At 49.3% G+C, this 22,133-nt stretch overlaps 6 protein-coding genes across 6 annotated transcripts; 2 read left to right on the top strand and 4 right to left on the bottom strand.

The window, feature by feature from the left end:
* Positions 1 to 1,395: 1,395 nt before the first annotated feature.
* DEU56DRAFT_694268 (uncharacterized protein) lies at positions 1,396 to 1,740 on the bottom strand (the record flags this gene model as incomplete). Its single annotated transcript, XM_041347195.1, has 2 exons — positions 1,396 to 1,497; positions 1,558 to 1,740. Coding segments are annotated over 2 exons (285 nt in total), but the record flags the coding sequence as incomplete, so codon positions are not given.
* Positions 1,741 to 2,668: 928 nt separating this feature from the next.
* DEU56DRAFT_729900 (uncharacterized protein) lies at positions 2,669 to 3,877 on the top strand (the record flags this gene model as incomplete). Its single annotated transcript, XM_041348130.1, has 1 exon — positions 2,669 to 3,877. One exon carries the CDS (start codon positions 2,669 to 2,671, stop codon positions 3,875 to 3,877), a length of 1,209 nt encoding a protein of 402 aa, XP_041212144.1.
* Positions 3,878 to 9,849: 5,972 nt separating this feature from the next.
* Positions 9,850 to 11,587, top strand: DEU56DRAFT_909111 (uncharacterized protein; the record flags this gene model as incomplete). Its single annotated transcript, XM_041357069.1, has 13 exons — positions 9,850 to 9,925; positions 9,990 to 10,022; positions 10,077 to 10,096; positions 10,157 to 10,171; positions 10,224 to 10,262; positions 10,318 to 10,350; positions 10,410 to 10,423; positions 10,476 to 10,504; positions 10,677 to 10,736; positions 10,792 to 10,898; positions 10,982 to 11,220; positions 11,278 to 11,329; positions 11,387 to 11,587. 13 exons carry the CDS (start codon positions 9,850 to 9,852, stop codon positions 11,585 to 11,587), a joined length of 918 nt encoding a protein of 305 aa, XP_041212143.1.
* Positions 11,588 to 11,997: 410 nt separating this feature from the next.
* Positions 11,998 to 13,993, bottom strand: DEU56DRAFT_81322 (uncharacterized protein). Its single transcript, XM_041353652.1, has 2 exons — positions 13,660 to 13,993; positions 11,998 to 13,595 (listed from the first exon to the last, which is right to left on the bottom strand). The coding sequence occupies exons 1-2, from the start codon at positions 13,918 to 13,920 to the stop codon at positions 12,297 to 12,299; spliced, it is 1,560 nt and encodes a 519-aa protein (XP_041212142.1). The 5' UTR covers positions 13,921 to 13,993; the 3' UTR covers positions 11,998 to 12,296.
* Positions 13,994 to 14,060: 67 nt separating this feature from the next.
* Positions 14,061 to 18,302, bottom strand: DEU56DRAFT_978075 (uncharacterized protein). The gene is made up of 10 exons (XM_041359674.1): positions 17,928 to 18,302; positions 17,719 to 17,869; positions 17,591 to 17,664; positions 17,524 to 17,535; positions 17,379 to 17,476; positions 16,888 to 17,323; positions 16,129 to 16,809; positions 15,719 to 16,009; positions 14,594 to 15,676; positions 14,061 to 14,528 (listed from the first exon to the last, which is right to left on the bottom strand). Exons 1-10 carry the CDS (start codon positions 17,971 to 17,973, stop codon positions 14,380 to 14,382), a joined length of 3,021 nt encoding a protein of 1,006 aa, XP_041212141.1. The 5' UTR covers positions 17,974 to 18,302; the 3' UTR covers positions 14,061 to 14,379.
* Positions 18,303 to 18,735: 433 nt separating this feature from the next.
* DEU56DRAFT_81239 (uncharacterized protein) lies at positions 18,736 to 20,673 on the bottom strand. Its single transcript, XM_041353605.1, has 2 exons — positions 20,346 to 20,673; positions 18,736 to 20,280 (listed from the first exon to the last, which is right to left on the bottom strand). Exons 1-2 carry the CDS (start codon positions 20,598 to 20,600, stop codon positions 18,994 to 18,996), a joined length of 1,542 nt encoding a protein of 513 aa, XP_041212140.1. The 5' UTR covers positions 20,601 to 20,673; the 3' UTR covers positions 18,736 to 18,993.
* Positions 20,674 to 22,133: the final 1,460 nt, after the last annotated feature.

Below are 22,133 nucleotides of genomic sequence, written 5' to 3'. Positions count from 1 at the left end.
ACCGTGATCGTATCGCGACACACATGTGGGAGGACTACGAGGCGTTCTTACACGAACAAGACTTGGAAGGTGTTGATCACATCTTGGATGTTGATCTTGGTGAGGAAGACGAGGGCGAAGATGATCTCTATCATGGGCGCGAGGGCGATGAGGAGAACGAGAACAGCACGTAGTAGATTCGTGATATAGCTAGTACAATGAAAACTTGATGCGAGAATGAAACACGATGAACGAAACGAGACGCAGGGCTACAAACGAATGAAGGTACAAGCACGAGGAAGTAAGAGCTACATCATGGGGTTTTCTTGTTTGGCGCGGGCAATTATAGAATATAAGAATGCCATGCGCAGTTCAGGATCCTCAATATCATTGAACATATCACATGCCGCTGAGTTATTCATGAATATATTGATGGCAACCACCTTGTCCTCCTTTGAAAGCTCCGGTTCTGACTGCAGGGCCTTAACCGCGCGCGACCTACTTTCAGCCACACGAGCCTCTTCAGAAGCGGAAAAATTTGTGTGGAGTGAATCTGAGAGGCGGTTGATGGTTCCTTGAAGGTTCATCAACACAGCGGTGTTGGCAGTGTCTTGAACAGTAGTCTTCTTGCTCGCGCTTGGGCGTGTCTTGCCACTCATTGTTGACAGCCTTGGCTTCTTCTCTGATTCCGGCCTCGTCAATTGTGAGACCGAAGTGTAGGTGGTTGAAGGGGGAGCTGAATGACCGTGAGTCATTTCTGCATGCGAGCGCTTGCCAGCGCTCGAGCCTGAAGACATTGGTGCAGACATAGTGGGGGCAGACATGGGTGCAGACATAGCAGGGGCAGACATAGGTGCAGACATGGGGGGGGCAGGCATAGGTGCAGACATAGGTGCAAACATAGCGGGGAGAGACTTAGAAGGGGCAGACATAGCGGGGGCAGACAAGGCGGAGGTAGAAGCGCGGGAAGACACAGGAGGGGCTGCCATTGTAGAGCTGCCATAATCTTCAAATGCAGGATTGGGGGAAGGGGGAACACCCCAGCTGATCTCTGGCCGGGCCATGCTAGGAATGAGGGGAATAAAATGATGCTGGTACATGGCACCAACACCACTGTCATTGAGATCGCCATCGCGATTGACATCTGACATACTGTCGTCAGTGTCGTAAGGTGTGCTGCTAGTACTGGCAGCTGGGGGTGGTTCGTTTGATGATGATGAGGCGGGGTTATAGGCAGCAACACCTCGTGCGGAGCTGTGGCGGGGCAGAATTTCCTCCATCTTGGGATGGTATGGCCAGCCGCAGTTTTTGAAACTCTTCATGGGGAAGTTGGGCTGTAAAGACAAAATAAGCATCAGATCTAACAGATACCTAGGCAATATCTCTGCGTACCTTCCTGCTAACATACTCCTCCCAGACAGCTTCAGCGGCGGGCCCCTGAATGTTGGCCCCGCGCTCATTGTCCCAGTGACAACCTGATTTATGATGCCGATATGACTCAATGGCGTTGTATGTCTGCTTTAACTACATCGCTAAGATTAGTATAGCCATGGTAGTGATCGATGAAAGATAACATACCATTGCCCATTTATTCTTGCAATGAGCCCCAGTCTTCACAGGCCCAACTGTCCTCAAGCTCTCAATATATTTCGCAGCTTCATTGAATGTCGCCTCCTTGAAGCTCGTGCCTGCCATCACTGATTTGACTGAGATAAGATATGTGAGGAAGGAGTCGATTTCATTGGGGTTCCACTGGGCTTTAGGCTGAGCCTGTTGAACACTGGAGTAGGGGACCCCTAGGCGGAGGGTGGGAGAGAGGGGAGGTTTGGCAGTGTTTGGGTCGGGTTTAGCCGAGAGCATGTTGATAGAGCAGGACGGAAGCAGTTAGAGAGCCAGGTCTGGTCGCAGTCAGTCGATAGCATTCCTCGGGCATAGCCCACTCCAACTGGTGAACAGAGCGAGTTCGCCTCAACCAAGTTTCATCTTGGTTTCCCCCTCGAGTTTAGAGCCCAGAGTACAGAGTACAGAGTCCAGAGTCTAGAGCCCAGAGCCCAGAGCCCAGAGTCTAGAAGCAAAACGAGAAGCCTCGTGGAATACACGAATAGGCAACTCCGAGCAATCAAGCGCAAAGAAGATGAATCAAGAAAAGCAAGGAGAACACGTTGTTGCAAAGCATAGCCTTTCTACTTCAAAGCTGATAAAACACACTAACGAAGAACAACGTTCTATAGCCAAACTGTCTAAGAGAAAGGTTTTGCCACCGAGAGGACCCCACGGCTGGTTCGTGGCCAGAGCTCCTTCAGACACAGATAATTCCAGCAGCACATTCACGTCAACAAACTCGTCGCCACTTGACACACCGGAGGTAATCGAGCAACAGCTTACCTTAGACGAGGAAGAGCCGGAGTATCGGGATACCTCGGAGCAGGAAGTCAACGACTACTTAAAGGAGGACGACGAAGACTCATTACCAGACGCACCAGAGCCACACACGATTCTGCTCCCAGCATTCCAGTGGGACAGAGGCGTACCAGCGCCCGCCCAACCAGAATTAGATAACCTTCCATTTCCGCCAATACAACCACCTAGTCCGCCACGCGCACCACCGATTCAGCCAAATCTAACGCCAGCAAAGCACAAAACAAGACCCGCTACAGTACCTGTGCAGAAACAAAAGATCAGTGTTCCAATGTCAGGACCTGTGGGCAATCCTCCACCCTTGTTTCACGGACGCGATGATGAAAACTCAACCAACTTCATACGGAGTTTCGAAGGATATATAGTCATCAACCATATCACAGACGAACCGATGAAAATCCTGCTGTTTAGCACGTTCATCTCCGCAGGCTCAGATGCAGACGTATGGTGGGCAGGGCTAGGCACGCAAGAGAAGAGCACATGGGCGCTAGCCAAAGCCGCCTTCCTAACGAAATGGCCAGCAATAGTAGTCGCGGGGAAAACCCAGAGAGAGTACCAGAAAGAGCTACTCGAGATACGGTTCAAAGAGGAAGACGTGGGGGAACGAGTCACCGTAGCAGGAATTGCAACATGGGCACACGTCCAGTTCCATAACAAGCTGAAAACCCTCGTAAAGGACGCGGGAGTAGAGAACGTACCCATATTGATTCAACCAGTCCGCGAAGCACTCCCAAGAGCCCTTAGAGACTTGACGACGGCAGCACCAGCAGACTGGACTACATTCCTAGACGAAATCAAGAACGTCAACGTAGATACTCTGCAGGAAAAGGCGAAGAGAGCAAAGGAGAGGAAGGAGACAGAGAAAGCGCAGAATGCACGCATCGCACGACTGGAGAATCGGCAAGATCCCATCGAAGTCCTACGCCTCCAGATGCAGCAAACGTCAATCGGTACTAACACGATAGGTCAAAGAGCAACAGTACCCCCAAGGAATCCACCTCCCAATGCGACAGCAGCAAGGAGACCAGTACGATATGTCGCAGCCAATCAAGCAACAGGCAACCAACGTCCTCGGGGACAACCCCCCACACAAGAAGAACGAGACGCACTACGCGCATGCATCAACGAGCTACAACACCACGCAGACACGGACGTCGGGCAAGCAGCGTATGGGGAGCAATTGAGACAGTGGGCAACGAAGTGGGGAGAAGGAGCCAGGTGCACAGAGAAAACACCGTTCCCGCTAACGCCAGGAGCAGCACAAATATGCTCTGGTGAATGCTTCCGGTGCGGCGCACACGGACACATAGGACCAATGTGTCCTCTTCCAACAGACGCACAGCTTCCGAAGAACGAGAGCATATGGCGCAGTAATTGCACAAGAATACTGGGCACCTTCAACAGAACGACGGCCCCACAAATCAACTTCGTTGTAGATGGAACGGCAGACCAGGGAAATGGGAATGGGTCGTTGGCGTAGAGGATAGCCGAACGACCCAAGAACATTTGATACCTCAACTACATGAACAGTCAGTCCTCGTGTGCGAGGAGGAAACGCACGAGGACCAGCATACTTTTCCCGCCGAACACGTTCACCATACAAATCATGTCCTTAGGCAGCTTGCTAGCGAGCAATTTGATATCATTGACCTGTACTCGGCGGACAGCAGCGAAGTCCACCAAAGTTGCCAACCGTTCATGCAACACATATCGTTTGCAGGGCCACAGGGAGAAGTAGTGCGAGTCAAGGCGCTCTTCGATGAGGGCGCGATGGTCAGCGCTATGTGTACAACGGTGTTCGACAGCGTAAAGCATCGTTTAGGGAACTGGAAGACATCGACCAAACGGCTACGGATGGCTAATGGGACATTAGTGCCGTCAAGAGCAACGTGGAAGGGAGAAGTCACAATAGCAGGAGTTAGAGCGCAGGGAGAATTCGAGGTCTTTAACAGCGGCGGGGGATGGAGGTTTCTCTTTGGGAAACCAATGCTACGTGCATTCAGAGCAATACACGAATACGAGACGGACACGGTGCACATAGCGGGAAACGGAGTCTCAACAACCATCAGCAACCAAAACCAAGCAGCAGACTCGAAGACCGAAACGCCAGGCGACCAGGGGCGAGACACCGTGGCAACGCAAGACGCATCAACGGAAGAAGAAGACCGACAAGAGAGAGCAAGCTCAATCTGCGTCCTAACGGACAATGAGCAGACCCCAGACGACACGGCTAGAACACTATGCGACGTCATACCGGCGAACCTCCCAGACAACAATAAGGAGGTATTCACGAGAGTTAAAGACCCTATGAATCCAAAAAGAGTGGCCTACATCGCGAAAGCAGTGCAAATAGGCGATGATCTTAGCCCCAGCGAGCGAACGAAGGTCAACGAGCTCGTCTCACAGTATGCGGACATCTTCGCATGCTCGCTATCGGAAGTCCTACCGGTCCCAGGAGCAGAGCATCGTCTGAACATCCCGGAAGGAACCACGTTTAATCGACGGGTTCACCAACGCGCTCTTACACCTCCTCAAGCTCAGTTCCTACACGGGAAAATCGACGAAATGCTTGCTGCGGGCATAATCGAAAAAGCCCACCCAGAACTAGTCAAGTGTTGCGCCACGACAGTGCTGGCCCAAAAAGCACATGAACACGGCGGATTGAGCCTGGACGAACTGCAACGCAAGGTTAACGAGCAGTGCGCAGAGAACAGCAGACAACCAGCATTCACGCTCCCAGAGAGGGACGCACCAGCAGAAACACCACGCGACGTACCAACAGGCCCACAGAAGTGGCGTATATGCCAGAATTTTAACGAGGTCAATCGACACACAGTGATTGCGCCGATGCCCCAAGGAGACCTTAGAGCAAAACAACAAAGGCTGAGCGGACACAGGTACGTGTCGATATTCGACTTCGCATCAGGCTTCTATGCTGTAGAGATACCACAGGAAGCCAGACCGTATACGGCCTTTTACGTCGAAGGACGCGGATATTTCTGGTATAAAAGGATGCCCATGGGGCTCACGGGAGCACCATCGACCTTTTGCGAAATGACGGCCACGCACCTACACGACCTACTCGCAGACATGACGATGGAACTTTTTGTCGATGACGGAGGGTGCGCAGCCGACGCGTTCGAGGAGATGTTAGGGAAACTCGAGAGAATATTCCAAAGGTGTAGAGAGCGCAGATTGTCGTTATCGCCGTCAAAGTGTCGTCTGTTTATGACAGAAACAACATTCGCCGGAGCAACAGTAGGGCCACGAGGTGTTCAACCCGATCTAGAGAAGCTTACAGCCATCGTTAATTGGAAACAGCCAGCTGACGCACTTAACTTAGAATCTTTTCTGGGGCTAACAAGCCATTTCCGCGACTTGATACAGAGCTACGCGAAAAGAGAGGGACCGCTAAGAGACCTTGTCAAGATGGCACCACTCAAAGCACCATACTCGAAAACCACTTACCGTCGCATACTGCGAGACTTCAAGCTCGACGAACGATGGGCAGAAGCCCACACAACGGCGTTCCTAGACCTGAAAGCGGCATTAGTATCAAGACCTATTCTACAGGCGCCGAAACACGATGGATCGAACTTCGTGGTCACATCAGACGGGTGCCAGGAGGGATTCGCGGCCGTGTTGAGCCAACGGGTGCGGAAGCAAAAACCATCCGGCAAATGGGTAGAGCGCCTGCTCCCCATTGCCTTTGCATCCAAACGAACGTCGAAGACAGAACAGAAATACAAACCGTTCATTCTCGAGTTCGCGGCGTTGAAATTCGGGCTCGACAAGTTCTCCGACACGATCTGGGGGTTCCCAGTAGAGATAGAGACCGATTGCCAGGCCTTAAGGGACGTCCTAGTCAACGACCAACTCAATGCGGCACACGCGAGATGGAGAGATGGGATCTTAGCGCATCGTATTGTAGATGTACGCCACGTACCAGGCAAGTTGAACGTCGTCGCAGACGGACTTAGCCGCCAGTGGGAGGGCCATCCGAGAAACGCCGAGCTAGACGACGGAAGCACGTGGACAGTCAGTGAAGACTGGGAGGCGCATTCAGGACTAGTCAACGACATCCTACTCACCGAGCCAACAACCCAGCAAGAACCAGTAAGTGAACTACAAGAACGTTTTGCTGACGAACCTGTTTTCCTAGAAGTAGTGGAGGCCATGTTAGGAATCGACACGAAGAAACCCCTACGCGATCGCAAACGAGCGATGCACCGAGCATCGCAATATCTGATCGAAGAAGGTAAGTTGTGGAGGCTACGAGGAGGAACGACGGTACGGGCACGCAGCAAGGTGGAGTGCGTCACGAAGGAAGAAGCTAAACAGTTAGCGAGAGAACAACACGAGAACCAAGGGCATTGGGGGAGAGATGCAATTAAGATCGCTTTGACAGATCGAATCTATAGCGCCAAGCTAGATGCATCGATCTTAGAAGTCATAGGAAATTGCGCTAAGTGTAAAAATTTTGGAACGCAGCACTTACACTCACTTTTAGAACCGATAACCCGCAGACATCCTTTCGAATTATTGGTCGGCGATTATTTAACCCTACCGAAGGCACACGGATACCACACCCTAGGCGTTTATTTGGATACTTTTTCACAACATATTTGGGTATTTAAATACAAAACAGCGGGGACAGCACGCACGACAGTCGACAGCTTATCAAAAATATTCTACAACTTCACGTCATCGGAGACCTTCATGAGCGACGGAGGGAAGCATTTTGACAATGCGGAAGTTAGAGATCATTGCGCTAAGTGGTCTTGTAAAACTCACGTGGTAGCCGCGTACTCACCTTGGATCAACGGATTAGTAGAAGGCACGAACAAGATTCTACTACACGTACTCAAGAGACTGTGCGCTCCGAACCTTGGCGAAGACGACTACGAAGCGGTTTCGTGGGATAAGCTACCAAGTACATGGCCAAATCACTTAGAGGAGGCGGTGACGGCCCTGAACCATCGCATATTGCCAGCTTTGAAGTTCTCCCCGAAGGAGTTACTATTGGGCCAAGTGATCAATACCCCACGAACAGACCTTGCTAACTCTACCTCAGCGATACGAATGTCGGACACCAACATACACATGGCGTATGTTGCGCAACAGAACCTCGACGGATACGAAGCTATAGTACAACACGCTATAAAAAGGAAAACAGCGTTCGATAAGAGAGTATTAGCGCGCTCACCAAGGGAAGTGATATTCTCGAAGGGACAGCTTGTTCAGTTCTTCCACAGTAGCCTGCACAGTACGTTAGAGGCAAGGCGCAAGTTACTACCGAAATGGTCTCCTCCACATCGCATAGTCGAACGACTGCGAAACTCGTATCGCTTAGAAACGATTCACGGCGAGCCACTAGCCGGCGAATTCCACGCACGACGACTAAGGATGTTCCATCCGAGAGAGGGCACAAAGCTGGCCGAAGAACAAAAGCAGAGAGAACTGCTAGACGAAGAAGATATAATCAAAGAAAACAACACAAATCATATGGAGGAAGACAGTGCAGAATACTCAGAGGAGGAAGAAGAGAACGAGATCGAAGTAGAAGAGATCGAAGAGATCGGAGATAGAGGACAGATGGCCGAGGGTGATAGCGACGAGGGCGTCGCTGTTTTTAAAGGGGGGCACGTGGAGTAGGGGACCCCTAGGCGGAGGGTGGGAGAGAGGGGAGGTTTGGCAGTGTTTGGGTCGGGTTTAGCCGAGAGCATGTTGATAGAGCAGGACGGAAGCAGTTAGAGAGCCAGGTCTGGTCGCAGTCAGTCGATAGCATTCCTCGGGCATAGCCCACTCCAACACCCTTTCGTGTCATCTCAGCTACTTGTAGCTGGGTACAGAGGATGACAATAGCGACCGCTAGCCAGACTTGCTGGCGCAGAGGACCACTAGGGCGACATTTGAGAGTCATGGTCGGAAGGAGAGGTATTTCAAACTCAGCTTCCGGCAGATATCATGCCGGGACAAACACAATTCTAAATTTCGAACATTTTGCTTATACAGCAGTTACCGAACTGGCTCTAAGTGTGCTGCCACCCAAATGTGTTCTAGCTAGAGTCCCTTCATTCTGGGCCACTGCTGCCAATTTTGTCTATGGATTTAAAGGAGCCTTAGCTACCCGCCATCAATACTGCCTTTGTACGTAGGATGTCACTCTGTTGCTTTCAATGGTTAGTTCATCTCTCAGTCCACCCTCACAGTCGTCCCTCTTTCTCGTATATTTCTAACGCTAGTTATTGACATTGTTCTTTGTTGTTGATGCTATGTAGGCAATATCCTCGATCGGTGGAGGACGTCGTTCATGCCTGCCAACACGAAAACCCTGATTGGATTTTAACACCTCTTGAAGTTGGTATCAGCAGTAAAAAGTATAATCGGGACCGAATTATTTATATTGTTGCACGTGCGCGGCAGCCTGCAACTGCTATCAACGTCTTACATGGAACTGTGTTATAAGGTTCAATGCGACATTGGAATCATTACTTTGACCGCGCATGATACACAGCTCCAAATCACCGGCCTTGGCCTCGTGTCAATGGCCATTAATTTTGGTACTGAGTGCTATTTCGATGATACACTCGGCTACCATAAAGGTGGCGCCAATCAGGGTATTCGGACCTAGAAGAAACACGTATCCACAGGACTAGATGTCGATATTCGAGATGTAGGTCATTCTCAAGCGAGGGAGATACATTGACCACTTGCGGAGAATCAACCCACCAACATAGGTCTTTCTGATACGTCACTGCGTTACCATTGTATGGCGCAAAGGACAATATTTCATCTGTATAACTTTTGGAAGGGGCAAGTGTTTTCCTTCTATTTTTCTACTTATGAGAGACTAAAAACATAACAGGCATTCATTTCTTGCGAGCATAATGATGAGAACTTCAGAAGCAGAAGCTCGTGAGGGTTCTTGCGGCAGTCCTCTCACACGTCTAGTAATGATTTTGATTTCCCTCGTCGAACTAACGGGGATTTCTGGAAGGTTTGTCGTTGGCCCAAGTTCAGAAAAATGTTGTTTTCTTACTTGTTTCATGGCCAACCATCAGTACTGCCCGTGCTGTGAATTCTGGACAGATTATCAGTTCGCAGGCTCTGCGCATCTGCTACGCATAGCCTTGACTTTGAAGGTGCTTCCTTGACGTAAGAATTCCTGACCCTTGTACTGACGGGGCCCCTCAACAAATAACTTCCACCATGAATAGATTTTCTTCGGTATTTAAATATTCCACGGATTGCAGATCTAAAGATGTAAGTTACTTTGTTTCAAATGAAGGCTTCTCACACAACTACCCCACTTCTACTTGATTTCATTCGACAATACATGCTGTGATCAACCAGGATTGTGATTCGAGAGGTGGCCACTGTGCAGCCTGGTCATTATAAAAGCACTGTATGGTGGTATGTCTGCACGCACTCCATATACCCCATTCCGATATGACCGGCTTCGTCTTGAATGATCCCGCTTGGTGGCCGCTCATCAGTGGTTTTCATGTTTCTAATTATTTTGTGGGTTCGTAGAGAGCAAGCGAAATGACAATGTTGACGTCTCACTATCATTGACTGTGGTTTTGCAGTCGTATCTTCTGCTGTGGTGGTATATGATTGGGGTGAGCAAGATGATACTTTCCAAGGGGATTATTGATATGTATACGGTGTTCAAGCATTGACATTCACACAAGAGGTAGGTTGATGTCATGACCCACGCAGCAATCTCACTTTTCACTAATAATGCTCTAAACAGTTTGAACTGATCTGGGTGAGCAAAGTCCTATATCGGCAAACAGTATAATGCGGTTGACTTGGGGCAGAAGCACCACTGGTCCTTCATGACCGTTCTCTATATTTGTGTACGTTATGTTATGAGCGCAGTCGATATTTTATGCTGACTTCAACAAACGCTAGGTGCGCTACATCGGAATGCTGTATTCTCTGCATGTTTGCATGGTCAACAAGTTGACGCTGCACTGCACTAATAAACCATATCCCACAATCAGCAGCTACACTCTATGTATGTATCCCCAAATATACTGCGTTCGTTTCTTCTGACTGGCAGCATGCAGGGGTTCTCCCAGTCCCGATGACAGACTTAGTGAGTATTCAACACGATACCTGACATATCCATTCCCCGACTACTAACTGCACCCCTACACAGGGGTGAGTGACAATCTCAGACAGTTTGATGTCCCGACATGACTGCAATAGCTGTAAGTTCGTTTGAAGCATCGAGTCCATCAATGTGCATCTATCACTGGGTTTTGCAGGCAATATCCTCTATTTCACATGGACATGGACGCCTGTCGTTGTCAATGCCGTGTTGGGCGGTGAGCTCACTTGCGATTCCTTACTCGTACAGACTTAACTGACGTGTCTTCCAAGTCATCATGTTGACTCGGATACACGCCATGTATGGGCGATCCAGCAAGATGCTCGTCTTTCTCGCTGTACTCTTGCTGGTTTCCACGATCACCACCGTAGTTATGGTGGTAATTGGTTTAAACCTGGGTGTTTCAGGGGGGTAAGCTTTAATGTTTGATGACAGCCTTGAGCACACGGGACTCATGGACAGATACCAGGGGAGGCCGTGCTCTCTGGTTACCATAAGTGTTTTTTTAATATTGATGAAGACGTAATGGCTCTGGGTAGCGACATGATGATACCCACCGCAATATGGGAGATCCTCGCCTTCTGTCTTGCAGTCTGGATTGTTATAAAGCACCTTCGTGAACTGCGACAATTGCAGAGAGGATCGACTATCTGGGACTGTTTCACGGTGTTAATACAAAGTCATGCATTGTACTTTCTAGCGTGAGCACGGTGATTTGTATCTTGTTATCTATTTCGCTAAAATTCCGCATGTGCTAGCTTTGTTGTCATGGCTTGCCTCACTCTTGGTTCATTGTCTCCATATCTGGAGGTGCGTTAACCTGCGACGGACTCATATGCATCTGACCACCGCTGATCATATCTACAGAACGCATCTACTTTGGGAGCTACTGTGTATAATGGCATTCTTGACATCGCCATGGGGTTGCAGATGTGTGTTCTGGGACCACGTCTGATCCTCGGCGTTCGTGAATACAACGCTAAGCTCGTGGACGGGTCCGACGAGGGAACACACATGACGTCCATTGCTTTTCAGGCTGCTGAAGTGTTGACCGGTGGAGACGTGTAGCACTGGAAACTATCCAAGTGATCAATCCAGGGAATCGGGTAGGGAGTGTGTATATATTTGATTGAGTTTCGTTGTGGTATCTATATAAGTATAAAGGAACTTCATCCCGGTATTTATTTGCAATGCTGTACTGAAGGATAGAATGATGTCTGTCAACCTATGCATGCACGGAGGGTACCAATGTCTCGCAATCATTGAACGAATGCGGGTTAATCACGGATTTGTGTTTTTCTATAGACCTTCTGCTTCTCTATTGACACACGTGAATTCAATGCATCGGTTCTGCACCGCGAACCTGCGGTGCGATTATGATTAGGTGCACAGTAAGCGTTCACCACCATTTGCATGGCCTAGTCAGCAGGGTGCCATGTGTGCAAGCCTCAGACTTTCCTTGAAAGTCACTCCCATGATCCATTGCAACCCAGTGCCACGTCTCAGGTGGAGGTATATTAGGTTGTATGTGTAGTATGTACATAGTGGGAACAACATCAAGACTCTAAATACATGCATTAATATCAGTCTAAGATATACACAATTCGAGGCGAAGAAATCCGGGGCAGAAAGGAAATCTAGCAGGTACGGGATCGTCATGCAGCCATTCTGTGGATTACGGTCCATGCCTAGCGCGAGAGTCTCTCTAGGACCACTGGCACGTGTGCGAACGCGAAGGAATGTAGCAACTCCAGAATATTCCCTGAACATGAGTACATCAATTATATGAGACGGCTTTTGCGGCATCCAGCGCAGCAACTCTCAAACGTTCCAGATGTAAGTGGACATCCTTCATCTGCCCATTGGGCATGTCAACTCCGTCGATACAAGGGAGCCAGGTGAAGATGATGCTAGCGACAGCTTCAGGGTTCCTAACCCAATAACGGGCTGACCCCAACTCCAATGTTTGTAGGGAGGTATGTGGTGTTGGCTCAGCATTAGGATCGATATCGATATTCTCAGTATCGATCGCAATGTCCAGGTTATTTAAGTGTGGACATTGACGCATCGCTGTGAATAATCCGCGGAATGTGACGGGAGGAGGAAGGCTCGAGTTTTTTATTTTTAGAGTTTGGATGTGCGGCCAAGCTGACATGGCTACCAAAAGGATGTCATTGTCAAGGCGGATGTAGGAACCATGAATATTGAGCTGCAGGATTCGGAGCTGTGTGAAGCAAAGAAGATGTGGAATCACTGTCAAAATGTTGCCTGGTGGTGGAGGGTCTTGATCGTTGTCTGGATCTGGATAGTCGTCTTCATAGTCGTCCAAGGTAATGTCAATTTGTTCGAGGATTTGGGATGTCGTGCATTGGGATAGTGTATTAAAGAGTTGCTCAGCCACTGCTGGAGGCGGAAGTTCGAGGCGGACCGTGAATTTTATCAGTGAGGGGAATTGCGAGTGTTCCATGACTGCGATAACATATGCAGGACTGGAAAGCAAGATGGAAAGATCCTTGAGGTTAAGAAATGGCGATAAATTGACGATATCCCGTTCCAATGGCCAAAGAAAGGCACTGCGGTTTGCATCAATTTGCACTCCAAGAAGAGTAGGGAGGTCGGAGAGATGCTTCCATGCTGCCCAGTCGAGCGATGGACAAGACAGACGTACAAGCCGTTTGCACAAACGGACACTATCAGACAGCAAGGATAGCTCATCCCCTGCGAGCGGATCAAAACGGTCGATGCTTAAGTGCTCCAAGGCAGAGCAACGGGTCACAAGATATTTCAGACCTTCGTTGACAGTCGATAGGTGACATTTGCGCAGCGTGTGGGGCAAGAAGAGGTCCATATATTTAGCAGTGGAAAGCCCCCAAGTTAACGACCGCAGCCTCGGGAAGAGGCATGTCTCGATGGGAATGGCTGAGAGAAAGTGAACAAGGCGATCATGATATGGTATGATCAATGAGCGGACGCGGGCGGAGTGACGCAGAAATTGACAGGTCTCGTGAGCAGATAATGGTTCGAGATCTGGCAAGCCTGCCCAGGTGCGGCTATGGTAGTCATGCCAGGGATTCCACTATTTAGATGCTTGGTTAGCAAATCACCGACAAGAAATAAACGATTACTCAGTCTGCACTGACCCATTGACTCGGATGCTTACTGTATATTGTTGAATGCAACCTGGTTATACATCCTAGCAGTGGTTCTAACTGATGTACTTCAGCCCACAGCAAATCCATGGCAGGCTCGTGGAAGGCTTTGCATGTTGTCGCAAGCGCAGCAAGGGATTTTCGACCCAATGATATCTTGTCATAATTGCGAGTGAGCCACGGGTCTAGTGTTGGATTGACATGCGCAAATATGTTTAGGAGGACTTCAGGAATAAGTAGAGCCTGATGCATGATGAGCGCTTGAGCCTGGATCAGTAGATTCAAACGGTTGACAGTCGTGCTGCTGATCAGTGATTGAAATTCATTGAATGTCACATGTGCGCAAACAGTGCCAAATTTCAAATCTTTGGGTTGGCTGACAATCGCTCCTACTACAACGAGGTTGACCTCAGGCTGCTCAAAGGATAATTATATAATCGATAAAGCGCCAGTGCATTCCTGGCCTGGCAAGTATTTCGAGCCAGTTTTTTTTTTTCGTTCGCTACCTGACAGTCTGACTATACAGAGAGTCTCCAGGCTACCATGAAAGAGACGCCAATCCCGAAAGCACCATCAACTGAAGCAGGGAAAATGTGCCACGGCGTCACGACGACAGCCCTAATACCACTACTTGAAGGGAGCACAGGAGGGTAGAGAACCAATGACACGTAAATCTTTACCAGATGAAAGCAATATTACAACAACGTTAAACTACACACCGATATCGATAAACACCATCCTCTGCTCGAGCGGCACTTTCGTCTTCACAGCGTGAGTAGCACGGTTGAGTGCCCAAGCCGCCTTTGTACAGTCCATGAACTCGCCATCTTCCACATGCTTGACCATATTCTCGTAGAAAGCTTCAACGACGTGTTTTGCGACAGCGTCGTCGACTTCCCACAGCGTGCCAACAACGCTCTTGAACCCTGAAAACTGAAGTCCAGCTGCGAGATGGATGACTTCATCAGGGGTCCGCTTGTCGCCGACAAGAACGCGAACTCAGCATGCGGAATGTCTTTGTCGATGATGTCGAGCAGCGTGAGAGGTGCGTCCTTCATGACGAAATGGGAATCGTAAGGCTGGTTGTGGTCCTGCTTGCCGTGACAAGCGAGGTGCACCCATGAGTTCTGTTCCAGGGCTTCGAGTGCATTTGCTCGTGTGGCTGCGTCGCCAGAAAGAGTGGAACGGCTGGCTGTTGCGGGGACAAGCTTATGGACAAGCTCGAGCTCGCTGTCGACAGCTAAGAGTACCTTGCCTTTGCCTGCACGCGGTTGACCCTGTCCGATCGCCACGAACGACGAAGGCACATGGTTCTTCATCATCTGCATAGATCTGATCAGCGCCGAAAGTGTCGGCGTGTAAGAACAGATGTAGATATCCTCTAGGCACGGCTCCTTCCCAGAGCGATCCGCTTTCATTTGAAAGGGGTGAGCTGCGTGGAGAGGAATGGAGGTGAAGGCTGCAGTTGGACATAGCCAGATTCGGGACCTGCGCTTTAATCTGAGGACATGCTCAAGTACATTGACGATGGGTAGCATGATCTCGCCCCATACCATCCGCAATAAGACTATTAGGTCCGTCCTTGATTCTGTTATGCTCATTCGAGATGCTTGATATATCGCTCTGGCGAAGCGACCCTTGAGATTCTCCAGATCTGTGAGAGTGACAGACGACAAGGGAATATGATGGAGCTCTCCTGACGTCGGGACAACAATGGCGCTGCACGAGTATTGGCTGGCAACGAGGACCATGACTGGGCCATTGCGAGCTGCCACTTGCAAGTCTTCGTACGAAGGTGGAAGTAGGAACCACGAGAAAGCTTGGAGATTACGTATTTCAGCTACAGCAGCATCCCATTGCGCGGTAAGTCTCCTATACTCTGTTGCTGCTTGATCAACAGCGGCTCTGTCGGTGATGGCTGCAGAACCCTGAGCGGCGTTGGAAACGCGCTTGCTCAGCTCCGAAAATTTGTGGGCTAGATGTGGATGTCCTGATTCGAGGTCTTCAACTGGAGTCTTGAGTCGGGAGGCCAACGATCACTGTTGGCCACGGCCCTGCTCCACAAGTTCAACTGCGCGTCGGAGATCGTCACTGCGGATGGCACATGATGCTGCATCTCCATGTAGTGATCTGGCATAATGGAAGATGGCGGCAGCTTCGCGCCGCGAAGTGGTTGATGATCGTGTTCCCAAATGAGCATCGAGAAGCTCGAAAAATGTTGAGTAAGCCTCCAGTGCAGATCCATCGCCATGCTGCTCCGCTTTGACAATCCAATCATGTGCCTGAAGAATGCGTTGTGGGAATCCTTGAGCAGGGTGTCGTGACGCGAGTCTGTAGTTCTCTACAGCGAGCGACAAATCAGTGGGGTTGTGTTGTACCTCGTAACGAGACAGACAGGCTTCCTGCAGCCGCATCAAGCTGAAGCATCTATCCGGGTGCAGTAAAGGCAAAACCACCAACGACTCTTGGCAGAGTCGAAAATAGCCTCCTCGACATCCTCATTCTGCCGAGTTCGCGTGAAACGAAAACAGAGCGCTGAGCTAAAATTTATAAGAATCCTATGCCACTCTAGATCATCAAGCCGCTTTAACAGAAGAGATTCGCGATACAGCTCAATGGCCTCGTTAAGATCCTCGATGACACGCAATTCGACATATCTGATGTTGAGCGTGTTGGCATGGTTGTTAAGCATGGTATCACGGCGTGGATGCCCAGGTGGGTGCAACATCAGTGCGTCGCGATAGAGGCTGACAGCTCGGTTGATGTCACCTACATCACCGAGTTTGCTGAAACAGGTGCGGAGGACACCCCCTAAGTTGCCCAATGAGTAACCACGAAGTTCGTGCCCAACAGAACACAGGCACAGCGCCTCTTCATGCATGGAGATGACCTCCTCAAGGTCATGAGATTTGCCTTGGTGATCGAAGCGGGATTCGAGTGAGAAGGCCAAGTTGTTCAGGTAGATACAACGGTCAGAATGCCCCTTGGGGCACAGAGAAACAGCTTCACGACGAAGTTGTATGCTCTCATCTATATCATCAATGCTGCCACGCTGTCTAAAGCGTGTTCCGAGAGCCCATGAAAGTTTATCAAGTGCGCTTGGACGGTATTTCTGGCCCAGAGGGCAGAGCTCGAGCACGGCTCGTTAAAGGTGGATGCCTTTGTCAGATGCATCGTTCGGAAGATCATTGCATTCGCTGATCACATAATTGACCATACTGTCTACGCCGATGCTACGAAGGTAGGTGCCCTCTGGACAGAGGGGCAGTAGCTTGCAGCACAGTTGCAGGGGTTCATGAATATAGACGGCAGTGGGCTCCTTGCTGTAGCGCCAGTTCAATGCGAAAGTGAGATTATGGAGAGATAATGTGTGGTTGGGATAGCCCTGCGGACGCAATGCAAGGGCTTCGCGGAAGAGGGAAGTGGTGGTATCAATGTCTTGGAGATCGTTTTGAATGTAGCCTTGAAGGCGTGCCCGCGCGAGGTTGGTGAGAGCTGCTGCGTGGTCAGGATGGTCGACCGGACAGCGGTCCAGAACCAACTGAAAACGCTCTACAGCACCGTTCAGGTGAGAGACCCTATCGTGTCTCATGTATCTGGAGAATTGTACATGGCCCGCATCTGTTTCTCGAGCACTCTCGCAGTCTACGAGGGACTACAGTTGGTGCTCTGTCAGCACAACTAACAGGACAAAGTCTGGGGTCACTCACGTCAAGTAGTGCGCCGTCCTGATTATCGCTAACATGTGCAACAGTAGCCTTCAGCGTGAGCGAAGGATTGACACCGCGAACGGGTGGGAAGGACAGTTCTACGGGATGTTAGTAGATATGCATGAATGAGAAGTAGGTTACTCACCAAATGGCTCATCTCCATGATCGAGCAGCTCAACCCCACGATGTTTGAAGTTATCCGATGATTTCACCATTGCCCAGCATTCGATCGAGTTCAAAGGACGCTCTAATCTCCGTTGATAATGCAGGTGACTCGTGTGATGATCTATAAACCGAAGATCAGTCTTGAATCGCGTCCGAAAGTGTCTATGGACTTTACAGGGTCACGGTATATCCACACGCTACAGATGTGTCGGATGACAAGACTCTAATGGCTGATTTCCAGCGTCTGCTCGAATCGACATTGATGGATATGTGAATACCAGCGGGCATGCGCTTGGAAGGGACTTGAAGATTCTGTCCACCGATAACTGTAGATAGAGGGGCAGGACCACAAAAGATATACAAAGGTGATGCAGAGTAACCTACCTTCAAGTCTTATAGATTGTATTTCTGCCGCGGCGCTACCGGGCATGATGGAACGACGAAAGCAAAACGATGAGGATGGAGGCTGGGCTTAGTGGTGGGTGGTACTAGGAGAAGATGGGCATAGGAATATCATGATGTGGACTGTAGATGGAGTTTGGCTGAGAGGGTTTAGGTGATGACTGCACGCGTATTTCCAAGACTAAGGGCTGAGACCAAAGATGACCAAGTAGAAATAGCAGGAGAACCTGTGCGTGGGCGATGCCAAGGTCCGACACATCAGCGAAAGTGGGACGCCAACTTTATGCGAGAGTCCTGCCAGTGTGATGTTTGCAAAACGGTGAGTTTACTGGCAGCACTGAGCAGACCGTTGTCACTGACTCGGAATCGGAATCGGATCAGGGTGCCATTCGACTCCATTTGAGATTCTCCGCGGCACTTCAAAGTTCAGATGCCACTGCGCCGCGATATTCCCGCTAACAAGGTGTTTCTGTGTTCTGCAGAGATGAGGGCAGAACTTCATCTTCTTCCGCTTTCGTCGTTTTTTCAACATCGTCAGCACGTATTGACTGGTGGATGAATGTCATGAGCGACGAGATCTCACTAAGATCCAGCTGCCATCACCTGTATGCACACAGGTTGACCTCCTTCCGCGACGTATCGAGAATCATAGCTGAAAGGTAGGTTCAGGCCAGTATTTCTCCCTGCTCTGTTATGATGCCAATCCACTGACTTGTATTAGATTGTGCACGCGTAGAACACCACATGTGTCTTTTTGAATTCTACACGAGTTCTACTAGCAACTGACAGAGGAATCTCGTATGCATCCAATGTTCTATGATATCTTTGCTACTAGCAACTCATCAAGTTGTTCAAATTCCAGAGTAATTACTTGTGACTGAACCCGAGACGCAACGATGTGGGAAAATAACGGTAGCCTGATTGAGGTTGATAAGTCAAAAGGTCAGACGGGAGAAAACTACAACCACAATCAACAGCAAAAACAACGACGAACGAACTATCGCGAAGAAATGTAGCAACTCCAGAATATTCCCTGAACATGAGTACATCAGTTATGTGAGACGGCTTCTGCGGCATCCAGCGCAGCAACTCTCAAACGTTCCAGATAGAAGTTGAGATCCACACTGCCCTCCGCGATCGTGTTAACATCGTGGACACAAGGGAGCCAGGTGAAGATGATGCTAGCAACAGCTTCAGGGTTTCCAACCCAATGATAGGTTGACCCGAACTCCAATGTTTGTAGGGAGGTATGTGGCGTTGGCTCAGCATTAGGATCGATATCGATATTCTCAGTATCGATCGCAATTTCCAGGCTATCTAAGTGTGGACATTGACGCATCGCTGTGAATAATCCGCGGAATGTGACGTGAGGACGAAGGCTCGAGTCTGTTATTTCCAGAGTGTGGATGTGCGGCCAAGCTGACATGGCTACCAAAAGGATGTCATTGTCAAGGCGGATGCAGGAACCATGAAAATGGAGCTGCAGGACTTGGAGCTGTGTGAAGCAAAGAAAATATGGAATCACTGTCAAAATGTTGCGTGGGGTGGAGGGTCTTGAACGCCATCTACTGTCTTCATAGTCGTCAAAGTTAATGGCAATTTCTTCGAGGATTTGGGATGTCGTGCATTGGGATAGTGCATTAAAGAGTTGCTCAGCCACTGCTGGAGACGGAAGTTCGAGACGGGCCGTGAAATTTATCAGTGAGGGAAATTGCGAGTGTTCCATGACTGCGATAACATATGCAGCACTGGAAAGCCAGATGGAAAGATCCTTGAGGTTAAGGAATGGTGATAAATTGACGATATCCCGTTCCAATGGCCAAAGAAAGGCACGGCGGTTTGCATCAATTCGCACTCCAAGAAGGGTAGGGAGGTCGGAGAGATGCTTCCATGCTGCCCAGTCGAGCGGTGGACAAGACAGACGTACAAGCCGTTTGCACAAACGGACACTATCAGACAGCAAGGATAGCTCATCCGCTGTGCATGGATCAGAATGGTCGATGCTCAAGTGCTCCAAGGCAGAGCAACGGGTCGCAAGATTTTTCAGACCTTCGTTAATAGTCGATAGATGACATTTGCGCAGCGTGTGGGGCAAGAAGAGGTCCATATATTTGGCAGTGGAAAGCCCCCAAGTCAACGACCGCAGCCTTGGGAAGAGGCATGTCTCGATGGGAATGGCTGAGAGAAAGTGAACAAGGCGATCTTGATATGGTATGATCAATGAGCGGACGCGGGCGGAGTGACGCAGAAATTGACAGGTCTCGTGAGCAGATAGTGGTTCGAGATCTGGCAAGCCTGCCCAGGTGCGGCGGCTATGATATTCATGGGACTTCCACTATTTAGATGCCTTGGTTAGCAAATCACCGACAAGAAATAAACGATTACTCAGTCTGCACTGACCCATTGATGCTTACTGTATATTATTGAATGCAACCTGGTTATACATCCTAGCAGTGGTTCTAACTGATGTACTTCAGCCCACAGCAAATCCATGGCAGGCTCGTGGAAGGCTTTGCATGTTGTTGCAAGCGCAGCAAGGGATTTTCGACCCAACTTGATGTAATCGCGAGTGACCCACTGTAACGGGTCTAGTGTTGGATTGACATGCGCAAATATGTCTAGGAGGACTTCAGGAATAAGTAGAGCCTGATGCATGATGAGCGCTTGAGCCTGGATCAGTAGACTCAAACGGTTGACAGTCGTGCTGCTGAGTGATTGAAATTCATTGAATGTCACATGTGCGCAAACAGTGCCAAATTTCAAATCTTTGGGTTGGCTGACAAAGGCTGACAATCGCTTCTACTAGAACGAGGTTAACCTCAGACTGCTCAAAGGATAATCGATAAAGCGCCAGTGCATTCCTGGCCTGGCAAGTACTTCGAGCCAGTTTTTTCGTTTGCTACCTGACAGTCTGACTATACAGCGAGAGTCCAGGTTACCATGAAAGAGACGCCAATCCCGAAAGCACCATCAACTGAAGCAGGGAAAATGTGCCACGGCGTCACGACGACAGCCAGAAATTACTAATACCACTACTTGAAGGGAGCAAAGGAGGGTAGAGAACCAATGACACGTAAATCTTTACCAGATAAAAGCAATGCAACAACGTTTAACCACACCGATATGAATGAACACCATCCTCCGTTCGAGCGTCACTTTCGTCATCACGGCGTTTGTAGCATGCTTGAGGCCCAGGCCAGCGGATTGTGAACATGAAGAGAAAAACTTACATCCCAAATCGTTCAGCAATGTTAGGCAGATACCATGCTGACTCAACGACAGCTTGAATGGCTGGCGGTGATCTCGACACCAGAATCATCACCTTCCATTCCATCAGTATTCAAGAGGACGCGTGGTCAACAATAGCACAATATTCTTGCCGTCCACCGCATGCTCATCTTTCATCGCAGTGGCGTGGCCGAGAGCAGAATTAGCGCCATTTAAAGCCAGTATTATTGTGCTATCGAATCCCGAACACAAACTGGGGACGCTGGCAAAAAAAAAATGAATATCTTCTATTGTATGAAGGACTCGTTCAGAAGAATAGTAGGAATATACATGTCATGGGTATGAGTATAAGGAGGTCACGGTAGTATGTTGAAATGATACAGCCGGCGCAATTCAAAGACAGGGCGAATCATTGGTACATGCACGATACATTGCGAGGTACTCACCCATGAGCTCGTCCTGCTCAAGTACCAGTGCTATTCTCCGTTGTCTTGAACGTCAAGCTAGTCACTGCTGTGACCCTGTATGACCGCCAACTATGGTGCTGAATCTGTTCAACTATTTTTACACACAATATGCACACATACACAAAGGATTTACACAACACAGAGTCGCGTACTGTCGCGTACCGTTGCCGAGATGTATCAGGATGCTTTGGGATTAGCGTGACTTCCCGTTTTGGTAACACCGCACGACGACAAAATGCTCGAGCTCGCTGTTGAGGACAGCGAGCTCAAATAGTTGCCCAATCCTTCACCCTTTTCACTAGTTCTTTTGAGGGAAAAAAATCAACTGTAGTTAGTTAAATATGTTATTGATGTATTTATTGTATAAATATATTAGAACTTCTACAAAGCCAGAAATATTCAATTAGAGTCCAGGAAATACCAGAAAAGCGGTCAGGGTGGGGAGAGGAGGAGGTGGGGAAGGAGGGTTGTGTTGTCCAAAAGTAAGCATAGT

This window comes from Suillus clintonianus (genome assembly GCF_016758775.1).
Source record: "Suillus clintonianus strain FC179 chromosome Unknown DEU56scaffold_12, whole genome shotgun sequence".
NCBI classification, from domain to species: Eukaryota; Fungi; Basidiomycota; class Agaricomycetes; order Boletales; family Suillaceae; genus Suillus; species Suillus clintonianus.
This window is presented reverse-complemented; position numbering and strand designations above follow the sequence as displayed.